Genomic DNA, 12,086 nt, shown 5'->3' on the forward strand with positions numbered 1-12,086 from the left:
TTCGCTAGAAATTGGACCGTTAATGGCCACCTTTATACTTTTAGCCATAGACCCTGAACAAGCATGCAGCAGATCAGGCGATTCTGACAGTCAGATCTGAAAAGATTAGCTGCATGCTTGTTTCTGGTGTTGTTCAGACACTACTGCAGCAATAGACCAGCAGGGCTGCCAGGCAACTGGTATTACTTAAAAGGATATAAAAATGGCAGCCTCCGTATCTCTCTCACTACAGTTGTCTTTTAAATGCATGTTTTAATATATCCCTGTTAATCCAGAAGTCTATGACTTACATGGCTTTATTTATTCAAGTATTAAACCATTATCGCTAAGGATGTGCAGTGTGTCCAGAGGTGACGTCTCTTTGCATATGGAGGCACTTAGGCTAGCATAGGTCTCCAGGGAGTCAGGAGGCAGCTGTGCCAGAAGCCAGGAGGAAGTCCACCGCCTGGGCCAAGTTATCCACATATCCGTCAGCCGTCACCAGGGGGTGGGATTCATCGCTGGGTCTATGAAAAGAGAAATATTATTAAACTTTATTTATAAAGCACTAACATATTACGCAACGCTCTACAAGAGATAGGGGAGAGATTACAGAATTAAACAATGTAACATAGGGGTATTATAGTGTTCAACAGCGGTACACAAAATAGTGACATAACAATGTAGGGATAAGCAGAGAAGACAAATCACTGAGTCCATAAGGTGGCGGGGAAGAGTGCATGTGTGGAGGGGGCTGCCAAATAGGCTTATAATCTAAGGGGTAGGTTACAAGGACACATAAGGGCGTGGGGTGTAAGTCATAGGGAGGGGATTGGCGCTATGATGATGGTGGGTCTTGAAAGGCCTTCTTGAATGAGTTGAAGGTGGGGGCAAGCCTGCTGAGGGGAGGAAATTCCATAGAGTAGAAGTTGCTCTGAAGAAGTCCTGGAGTCTGACGAGTGAGCAATTGATGCAAGGGTTGGGCTTCCGTAGAGTGTTGGAGGAGCGGAGAGAGCGGGATGGGGAGTAGCTCTGGATGAGATCGGAGATGAATGAAAAGGAGGTATGGTGGATGGATTTGTATGCCAGGCAGAGAAATTTACATGTAATCCTAAAGGGGGACAGGGAGCTAGTGAAGGGACTTGATAAGAGGGGCAGCTGAAGAGGAGTGGAGTGATTGAGCCTTGCAGTTGCGTACATAACGGATTGCAGGAGGCGGAGTCTAGTCTCAGGATGTCCAAAATGGAGGACATTGCAGTGGTCCAGACGGGAGATGACCAAAGCATGGTCCAGGAGTTTGGTGGTCGGGTGGGGAGGAGGGGGGTGAGGGGGGATTTTGGCGATGTTCCAGAGATGGAAGTGGCAGAAGCTGGAGACGTTCTAGATTTGGGGGGTGAAGGAGGGTGCAGAGCCGAGGGTGACATCCAGGCAGCAGGTTTGAGGGACAGGGGGGATGGACGTCATATAGAGATACCATTCTGTATTGGATGCACAACTCTTATTCACAGACTGGTCTCTAACCTGTACTTTCCAGTCCTCACAAGCACCGCACGTATCCCGCAGCTCTGGGCCCCTCCAATGTCATTCACCACATCGTCCCCAATCATCACCGCCTGATGTGAGTAAAACAGAAGAGAAGTCCATGAATACCAAAACACAAACTACCACTATACTGAGGGTCATCATTCTTCTTGAATTTTGCCCAAGTATGCTCTAATCTTTATGTGTTGTATGCTCTAATCTTTATGCGTTGTTAACATTTTTAAAAAGAAGCCTATATTGGGACTGTCTACTCAAAAAACCAACAGTTGAAGTGCTATGCCTTGACTTTGAACCCCCTCCCCCCTTACAATCCCTCCAACAACACTATCCCTCCTTCACCTCCTCTGGCTTCACTCCCATGGTGTCCAGCGCAGACAGGAAAAAGTTTGGAGATGGCTTTCCCACAACTTCAGCGGTGACATCACAGGCGTACTGATAGGAACAGAAGTGAGGTCAGCGAGGAGTAACAGGCAGTCAACACTATTCACAGAGTGGCGATTATTTCGTACCTCTAGAGCTTTCATGTAGGCACCAACATCCAACATCAGTCCATCGGTTTCCTTATAGTAACGTCTGCAATAACAGAGACGGGATTCTGTACACAATTCCTTCCAAGAGGGCTGCCAGTCCCGCCCCCTTCCAGTATTCAGCGCTGTGGTAAGGGGGAGGGGACAGATTTGATTGACAGGGCTACCACCCACTGAATACTGCAGCACGGTGGCCTGTGTGAATAGACCTGGGAACTGAGAGGGACCAGAGGAGGCCTTCCTAGGAAGGGGAGGAGAAACTTTTCTACCCACAGGTGACTATTGACTATTTTTGCCTGCATAGTTATGTGTCCATCATAGTCTAGGGACAATTTAGCAGTAGTTAATTAACTCATTTGTATGTTATAGGGATGTGGGAGGAAAATGGAGTGCCCGGAGGAAACCCACACAGTGTGAGAAAATACAAACTTTGTGCAGGTTAGTGTCCTGGCTGAGATGTGAATCAGGGACCCATCGCTGCAAGGCGAGAATGCTATCCACTGCACTTAAAGGACACTTGAAGTAAGCAGGGTCAGATTTAGGCTAAGGCCACCTAGGCCATGGCCTAGAGCTCCACTGGAGCAAGAGCACCAAAGCAGTAGGCTGAACTTATGAAGCATTTGCATGCTTGGCAGTGGCCTTGGGCTGTAAAGAGTACAAATCCAGCCCTGGAAGTGAGAGGGATATGGAGACTGCCATATTTATTTCCTTTTAAACAATATCAGTTACCCAGCAATAGACGGCAAACCCATTGAGATGAACGCTGCCATTCATCTCAATGTGGGACGTGGTGGATCCTGGTGCTAAAACCGAGCAGATGGATACCGGCAGCCATCCCTCTGAACCGGCCCTCAAGCTAGGTACACAAGCTGGAGTGAACTCGACTATGGCGGACAAGAAAGACCACTTCGTCGAAGAATCATGAGTGAATCCAGCGTGTGTACAATGGCACCATGCCAGATCTTCAGTGATCCCTGACACCCAATGAGCGAATTGTTCCCCCTGCTCCCCAAACTGCGCTAAACTGCTCCATTGTGTGCCGCTCATTGTCCCTCCACCTCAGCGTGTGGGCATAAATATCCTGATGCCAAGCCCAGACTGACATGCACTAGATTCACCAAGGGAAACTCACAAAGAACTCACCCCTTTCCTAGAGATATGAGGACAGGTTTCTCCAGGCCAACCAGCACCCGAAATGCTTTGTTCACATTTTGATAGGAAAAGTTATCAGCGGCGTCTCCGATCACAACACAGTTGGGTTCAAATTTATCGACAGAAGCAAACTCAGGGAGGAGATCTGTGAGAGACGAGGAGACACGGTATGTGTGTAGCATGGCTGAGACAAAGCATTACAGTGCAATGCCAATTTTATTAGACTGCGATCCAGCACCATAGGGATAGTGAAAGAGCCCTAAATCTACTTCCATTGGGTACTGCTACAGGTCCGTCTTCATCAGGACCTCCAGACACAGGAACTCTTACTTTCCCCAAGTCATCCAGCTTCTCAACGCAGCTCCCCCCCCCATCCATATATATGTTTCTCTATGTATGGATGTACCCAGGGCCGGATTTACCATAAGGCACTGTAGGCACGTGGCTACAGGCGCCTGATGATGGGAAGGCCGCTCACTCCCAAGATTCCTGATGAGAGTGTAAATGAGAGGTTACTTACCGAGCTTTCAGCATTCCACTGACGAGATCTCCCTTTAGTTGGGCACCACTAGCTACTTAGTACTGAGGTTCCTCTAATACTTGAGGGAACCTCTAGCTACTTAAAGGGAATGTCCAAGGTGATTAAAAAACTAAAATCTACTTACCTGGGGTTTCCTCCAGCCCCTGGCAGCTGTCCTGTTCCCTTGCCAAAGATCCGGTGGCTCCCGGTCCCCTCCGGTGCAGATGCCGACCTCGCCAGGTCGGCATCTACTGCGTACCAGCGTGCAGCTCACAGAGTCGCACTGATGTCATCTGGACTGTATTGCGCAGGCGCAGGACTACTGCTGCAGCGCAGTAGGCATTTTGCACCGGAGGGGACCCTGGGCCACCGGCGGGGAGCGGAGCTGCGGTGAGGGCACAGGACGACTGCAAGGGGCTGGAGGAAGACACAGGTAAGTAAATTTTTGCTTTTTAATCACCTCGGACCTTCTCCCCCTTTCTTTGTGTAATAAAAAGGACCTTCCCTTTAATACAGAGATCCTCCAGCTACCTTATACTTGCGGGCACCTCTAGATACTTAATATTGAGAGTACTTCTGGCTATCTAATACAAAGGGGCACCTGTAGCCGAACACTCGCAATCCAGCACAGGAGACTTGAGTGCAGCCGGCGCCACCATAGACCGTAATAGGAATTACGGTTATAGCAGCGCACAGTGAGTAACTTCGGCACCGCCAGAAGATGGAGCTGAAGTTACTTTTAAAACACTATAATTTGTCCACCAGCAATAGCTGGAAGCCGTATTACATCATTCCCTATCATCCACGTGGACCTGGAGGGAGAATAGTAATTACCGCCGCCGGGACTTGTGCAGCAGCAGGATCAGCCATACACCGGCTGTATTCTGCACCCAAGTCTCCCGGCGGCCAATCCTCTCGTACTCCCTGTAGCTACCTATGATGGACAAGGGAAATAGGGGAGAAGTGACAGCTGAGACAGCCAATCGCTCTCTGTCTATTTGCACTCCCACCGAGCCAGTCTGTGCCAAAATTGATTCCATGTACGCACATGGAAATAAATCTGATTCCCATCACATGACTGCTTTCCCCACCTACCATCATGGACCAGCAGGTGTGGCCTCAGACCCCGCTCCTCTATCAGCCTCTTCGCAGCGGGGCCGGGAGCCGTAACTTCCTCTTCAGAGATGATGAAGCCAAATTTCTGTAGTTTGCGCACAAACTGGCCTCGCGTGGCCTGAGATTCATTTGTGCAGAACTGCAGCTTCAGGCCAGCCTGGCGAATCCTACAAGAGAGGAGGAGACATCTGCTAACTCAGATCATATACAATCGTAAGGTGCCCATTAACGGCACAATTATCAGTGAATGACGGTGTTTTCAATGAGGTTCTTCAGATTGTATTTTATGAAAACAGAGTATTTGTCCTCTTTGCAGTAAATCAGCTTTAAAAGGGTTACTTAACCAGTTCACCCCCAGGGGTTTTTACCCTAACGGACCAGAGCAATTTTCACCTGTCAGTGCTCCTCCCTTTTATTCCCTAATAACTTTTTTACTACTTATCACAAGAAAATGATCTATACCTCGTTTTTTTGCCACCAATTAGGCTTTCTGTGGGTAGTACATTTTGCTAAGAATTATTTTATTCTAAATGTGTTTTAATGGGAAAAATAAGAAAATAAGACAAAAAAAATCATTATTTCTCAGTTTTCGGCCTCTATAGTTTAAAAATTAAACGTTCTCCTGTGAATAAAACAGACACATTTTATTTGCCCAGTTGTCACGATTATTAAACCGTTTAAATTATGTCCCTATCACAATGTATGGCGACAGTATATTATTTTGAAATATAGGTGTTATTTTTCTGTTTTGTTTTTCTTTTGTCCGGTCCATAATTACAAGCCCCTATGTAGTAAAGTAAAAGTAATTTTTTTTATAAGTATTTTTTTTTATTGGGGGGGGCGCTTTGGTAATGCATGTTATTAAATGTATTAGTATTGTGTAAGTATGTATGTGTCTGTGTGTGTAATTTTACTTTTTGGCCACATTATAGGAAATGTTCTTTTTTTTCTACATTTAAATAAAATGTGATGGCTTCCTGTTTTATGAATAGACGTGGCCGCTAATCGCGGTCACGTCCATTCAATCCAGACATTGCGATTGGGTAGAGGACCGCTCGGTCCTGTTCCCCAATCGCTCAACACGGAAACCTGACAGAAACGGTGGCAGGAGCGGCGTGCACACGTGTGTAGCGGTGGCGGGAACACGAAACGTATTAAAACGTCATGCTGCCGTTAACAGGTTAAAACATGACATTTTAATACGTTAGAATGCCATTAAATGGTTAAGTAAAAAAAACAAAAAAAAAAAACTCAATTCAACTTATCTGGGGCTTCTTGCAGCTCCCTGGAGTCATCTTGTGCCCACGACGTCCATATTGCAGCCCCCTTGCAGTCATCATTTGCCTGCGGCCCTCCAGTGAGCAGCACTGACCCCCTTCAAAGCTGGCTGGTCTGGGCCAGTCGCAGCCTACTGCGCATGTGCAGCCCCGATCTGCGTGCTCCCTGATCATGCTCCCTTTGCTGAAAACGTCCAGCGCATGCACCCTGCATGGGGACATGATGAGGAGTCGAGTGACCGGACAGCTTTAAATAACTGCTGCTGGCTGGAATGTCACAGAAGGAAGGTGTAGACACAGGATGTCTCCGTGGGGCTGCAAGAAGCTCCAGGTAAGTCAAACTGCTTTTTTTTTTTTTTTTTTTTTTTTTTTTTTTTACTTTAGCTTTCCTTTAAGCGAGCAGCTGTGGCTTCTCATGATGCATCACTCCTGAACATGCAAATCATCTCTTTATGCCCCCGAAGTGAGGCTCACATCCAGAACCGCTGGTGTATAAGCAGGCCTATAGTTTATTAATGCTACAGAGCCACAGTATGATGTGTGTAGGTTCATTTTTCGTCTCCTTATGCCTCTGAAGCCAGGCTAGCATCCAGAACTGCTGGTGTATAGCAAGCCTATAGCTTATAAATATTACACAGCCACATCCACCCCAACATACAGACAGCCTGTTTCAGACTGTTGGTCCTCCTCAGTGCATGGCAGGGATTGCTATAGCTGTATGGGATAGGGCTTGGAAAAGTGCTACAGTATACCCAGACAGATCATGGTGACCCAGAACAACTAGGAAAGCATAGGGGACTACAAGAGCCAACTTACTAAAAAGCATAATGTGTAATTTTGCCTTCTTTAACCATTTCAGCCGCCCGGAGGTGATGCTCGCGTCCAGGCGGCTGCTCTGGAGAAAGAAAGTAGAAAACCGCTCACTCCACGAAGGGCAGTGCCAGACCAGGACAGCTACTCCAGAGTTACACTTGAAACGAAAGAATGTCCGCACGATGCTCCTAAAATCCAATTTCTTTCTTCATGGACGTATCCAAAAAAGTCATCACATATCACCAGCTGACATGTATCGGACCTACTGGTCCTTATTCATAGCTAGAGTGCAAATAACACAGAAAGCCCCCTATATACCCTCCTCTTGTGGAGTGGGTGGTCCTTGAAGCCCAAGCCCAGGAACACACCCATAACACCACACACAGGAAGGGATATTAACAATACAATGTAGCCAAGTAAATATCAACTGTCATTCTTTGGCTAAGTGTTAAATCACAAAGGGGCCCAAATGCACAACGTACAAAGTTCCAATCTACCCTAAAATAGCAGTAAGCAATTATTAAGAAAGAATAAAAATACAGGAAAAGCCTGTTAGAACTTACCGGTAGCGGTATTTCAACGAATCCTCCAGGATGGCTGATACAAGAGAGGAAGCCTGCTCCACCCACCAAAGGAAACACCTCCAAATAAAACAATTAGGCAATTAGGTAGCCCTATAAATCCTCCCCTGCCTTCACTCCCTCAGTTATTATAGAGTACCACGCAGAAGGATCCACCTGGAAAACAACAAGACATAGTTATATTTAATAATTAATAACCCCCCTAATAGGGAGGGAACTAAGGTAGCCATCCTGGAGGATTCGTTGAAATACCGCTACCGGTAAGTTCTAACAGGCTTTTAACAACCAATCCTCCAGGATGGCTGATACAAGAGAGACCAGCGAGAAGTTCAGTAGAGTTACCTTAGGGAGGGATGACGTTTTGTAGCACTTTTCTCCCAAAAGACAAGTCTTGACTTGACAACAGATCGACTCTATAGTGCCTTACGAAAGTCTGATGACTAGACCAGGTCGCTGCTTTACATATTTGCTCTAAGGAAGCCCCTGACCTTTCCGCCCAAGATGTGGCGAGGGATCTAGTGGAATGAGCATTTACCGACTGAGGGATGGATTGTCCTGAATTGGTATAGGCTAAAGTAATAATTTCCCTAATCCATCTAGCAATAGTATTCTTAGAAACCTGTAACCCCTTCCTTGACCCTGCAAAGGCCACAAAAAGGTGATTAGACCTTCTAAAAGATTTTGTAGTTTCTAGGTAGGAAAGAAGAATTCTCCTAACATCTAATTTGTTAAATTTTGCTTCTTTCTGATTAGTAGGTGGATCACAGAAAGAAGGAATAATAACATCTTGCGATCTGTGAAACAGAGAAGACACTTTAGGCAGATAAGTGGGATCTGTTTTGAAGACTATCCTATCCGGAAATATAGTCATATATGGGTCTTTTATAGAGAGGGCTTGAATGTCCCCTACCCTACGTGCCGACGTTATAGCCACCAAGAATGCAGTTTTCAAAGTTAGCCATTTTAACGAAATTGAGTCGAGTGGTTCAAAAGGAGAAACAGTTAAGCAATTTAGAACTAAACTCAGGTCCCAGGGAGGCACAAGCTTTGATGGGATCGGCTTCGATCTGGATACTGCTTTCAAAAAATCAATCACTGCCTGTTCCTTGGCTAGTTTAAAATTAAGAAAAAAGGACAGAGCCGCAATCTGGACTCTAAGGGTACTGGGGGCAAGACCTAAATCAACACCGTCTTGCAAAAAATCTAAAATAATAGGTAGAGTTGTTTCTTTTATGCCTTTCTTTTTCTTCCAAGAGGCAAACACTCTATAAATTTTACAATAAATTTTTCTTGTAGTCAATTTACGGCAATCGACTAAAGTAGAGATGACTCTTTCCGAGAATCCTCTTAACCTCAGGGATTCCCGCTCAAGAGCCAGGCCGCTAGGGCAAACATCTGGGGGTTCGGGTGCAAAAGTTTTTCCTGACTCAAAAGGTCCATCCTGGGAGGTAGAAATAACGGTCCCTGTAGAGACAGTTGAAGAATCTTTGAGAACCATGCCCGTTTTGGCCAGTGGGGGGCCACAAAAATTACCAAAGCCGATTCTTGTTCTATCTTTTTTAATACCCTTGCTATTAAGTTGAAGGGGGGAAAGGCATATAGAAGTCCCTTCGGCCATGGTATCGCTAGAGCATCCAGGTGTGACAGGTTGGATGAAGGATGTAGGGAAAAGAAAGTTTTGACTTTCGCATTTTGTGGTGATGCAAACAGATCTACTACCGGTTGCCCCCAATGAGCTATCAACTGATTGAATACTTCCTTGTTGAGGGACCATTCTGCCTCTACTCCTGAATGTCTGCTTAGATGATCTGCTAAAATATTTAGCGAGCCTTTTATATGCACCGCCGAGATTGATTTGCAATTTTTCTCCGCTATCTGAAGAATCTGGAGCGCCAGGTCTCTTAGGACTTTTGATCTCGTCCCGCCCTGCTTTCGAATGTAGGACACTGTTACAATATTGTCGGACAATATGTTCACATGACAGTCTTGTATGGCTGGGAGAAACTCTAGCAGTGACATTTTTACTGCTAGGAGCTCCCTGAAATTCGAAGATCTTCCTCGAATTTCTGGGGACCATTGTCCCTGAGCTTGTAAATGTTCCAAGTGAGCTCCCCAGCCCCATAGACTGGCGTCCGTATAGATTCTCTTGACGACTGTGGGGTTCCAGAGGCAGCCCTGGTTGAGGTTTCCTACCTCCTCCCACCATAGGAGAGACGAGATCACAGAGGGTGGGAGTACCCGAAATTGATCTAGACTCTCCTTGGACTTGTCCCAGACAGTGAGGAACCATTCCTGAAGGACTCGGGAATGAAACTGTGACCAGACTATCCCCGGAATTGTTGATGTCATTAGGCCCAACAATGATAGAGTCTCCCTCAGGGATACTCTTACTTGGGATCTGAAATTTTGCACCCTTAGCATTAAATTCAGTTGTTTGTCTTCTGGCAACCAAAATTTCTCTTCTATCGAGTCTACCCAGAAACCCAGGAATTTGACCTTCTGGGTTGGGATTAACATCGATTTGTCGTAGTTTATTAGCCATCCCAGCTGGGACAGGCAATGTATAGTCACCTCTATGTGACGTAGAAGCGTATGAGCCGAGTCTGCTATCATCAACAAATCGTCCAGATACGGTATTATATGAATTGTCTGCAGATGTAAGAAGGATGTCACCTCTGCCATTATCTTTGTAAAAATACGGGGAGCGGATGAAATCCCGAAAGGAAGGGCTCGATACTGAAAGTGGTGAACTGCGTCCCCCACCCGTATTGCAAATCTCAGGAACCGCTGATATGCCGGGTGTATCGGCACGTGTAGATATGCGTCCTGAATGTCCAGTGTCGCCATAAAGGCTCCTTTTGGGATTAAATTCTTTATTGAAAGAATGTTTTCCATGCGGAATTTCTTTTCCCGAATAAATGGGTTTAGCTGTTTGAGGTTTAGGATCATCCTGTATCTGCCTGACGGTTTCTTTATCATAAAAACCCTGGAGTAAAATCCTTTCTTGTATTGGGAAACTGGGACCCGGGTAATTACATTGTCTTGTATTAACGAGGTTATTGAGTCTAACAGGGCGGATGCTTTCTCCTGATCCCTGGATAGACCTGTGAGCACAAAGTTCTGGGGGGGACGGGAGGAAAATTCGATTTTGTACCCCAATTTCATGAGGTCCAAGATAAATGGGTTCGTGGTGACATTTGCCCACACTTGACTGAACCCCTGAAGTCTCCCCCCGACCAGCTCCCTGTCACTTGTTTTCCTTTGTATTAGAGGAGGCTGGTTTGTTAAATAAAAAGGGGGTTCTTGATTTCGCCGAATTGTATGTCCACCTTTTCCTCGGGGGTTGATATTTAGTGTCATTATGGGCAAACTGCCTTTTGCCCCGGAAGTTTTTACGAAAGGGCATCTTCTTCCTTTTGTCAGGAAATTTTTTTGCCCTTTTCCGAAGACCTTTCAAGAATATCCTCTAATCCTTTTCCAAACAAAAGGTCACCGTCAAATCTCATAGCACATAATTTCTGTTTAGAAACTAGATCGCCTTCCCAGGTATTTAACCATAAGGCCCGCCTTGCTGTATTGATTAGAGCTAAAGCTCTCGCCGCAGACTTTAAAGATTCAGTCGCAGCATCGGCCAAGAACGCCACTGAACGTGCAATTACAGGGAATGATTCTAGGATAGTCGCATGAGGCGTACCATCCACCAGATGCTTATTAAGCCCTGCCAGCCATTTGTTTAAGTTACGAGACAAGCACATAGCTGAGATTGCTGGTTTAAAGGAAAATGAGATGGATTCCCATGCCCTTTTAAGTAAATTTTCCGCCTTTTTATCCATCGGGTTTTTCAGGACCCCTGCGTCCTCAAAAGATAAATCAGTATTTTTAGAATACTGCGACAAAGCAGCGTCCAGTTTCGGGCATTTGTCCCACAAGGCAATATCCTCCTCTTTAAAGGGGAATCTACGTTTAAAGGATCTGGGAATGTAAAATCTTTTCTCCGGATCCTCCCACTGAGACTGAATAAGCTTTTGAATAGCCGGATGTACCGGAAAGCTTCTACCCTCTGAACACTCCAACCCTGCATAAATATCGTCTCTTACTGAAGACGAAGCAGCTGGCTCAGGTAGCTGCTCCGCCTCGTATACTGCTTTAAGAAGTTCAGCAGTTTCTTCTGCATTAAACAGATACTTAGAAAATTTTTGAGGAGCACCCTCCAAATCTTCTAAGTCTGAATCGGGTTCACTTCTTTCCTCGCCCTCCTCAAGAGAGTCCTCCCCTGATGAGGCAACCGCCAACCCCAGAGACCCCGAATCTGACTGAACCCCCAGAGGGTTAGGCGGTATCCCAACCGGAGGAGGAGGGGGAGGGGGAGTGGGTAGAAGTGGGGCTGGAACTGCCGGCACTGCAGAAGTAGGTAACTGCGGTATTGTCCATTGGGCCGGGCGGACATAACCGATCTAAAGGTTTTAAAAGTGGACGAAAACTCCTTTCTCATAGACTCCATAAAGTTCAACATAACAACAGTGGGGTCTGGAGGCTTTGGGGTAGAAGAAGACTTTAAACATTTATCGCAGTGTGACCT

General features: G+C 46.0%; 1 protein-coding gene across 1 annotated transcript in view; it reads right to left on the reverse strand.

Annotated features, from left to right (window-relative positions):
• Positions 1-343: 343 nt before the first annotated feature.
• LHPP (phospholysine phosphohistidine inorganic pyrophosphate phosphatase) overlaps positions 344-12,086 on the reverse strand; it is a 42,574-nt gene continuing 30,831 nt past the window's right edge. The window contains exons 2-7 of the mRNA XM_068255368.1: positions 4,816-5,003; positions 3,192-3,345; positions 2,031-2,094; positions 1,861-1,953; positions 1,501-1,592; positions 344-506 (exon numbers count right to left, since the gene is read on the reverse strand). Of these exons, the coding sequence (XP_068111469.1) occupies positions 404-506; positions 1,501-1,592; positions 1,861-1,953; positions 2,031-2,094; positions 3,192-3,345; positions 4,816-5,003 (694 nt within the window). The 3' untranslated portion in view covers positions 344-403. The remainder of the gene's footprint in view (positions 507-1,500; positions 1,593-1,860; positions 1,954-2,030; positions 2,095-3,191; positions 3,346-4,815; positions 5,004-12,086) is intronic.

The sequence above is a fragment of the Hyperolius riggenbachi genome, chromosome 10 (assembly GCF_040937935.1).
Source record: "Hyperolius riggenbachi isolate aHypRig1 chromosome 10, aHypRig1.pri, whole genome shotgun sequence".
Lineage (NCBI taxonomy): Eukaryota > Metazoa > Chordata > Amphibia > Anura > Hyperoliidae > Hyperolius > Hyperolius riggenbachi.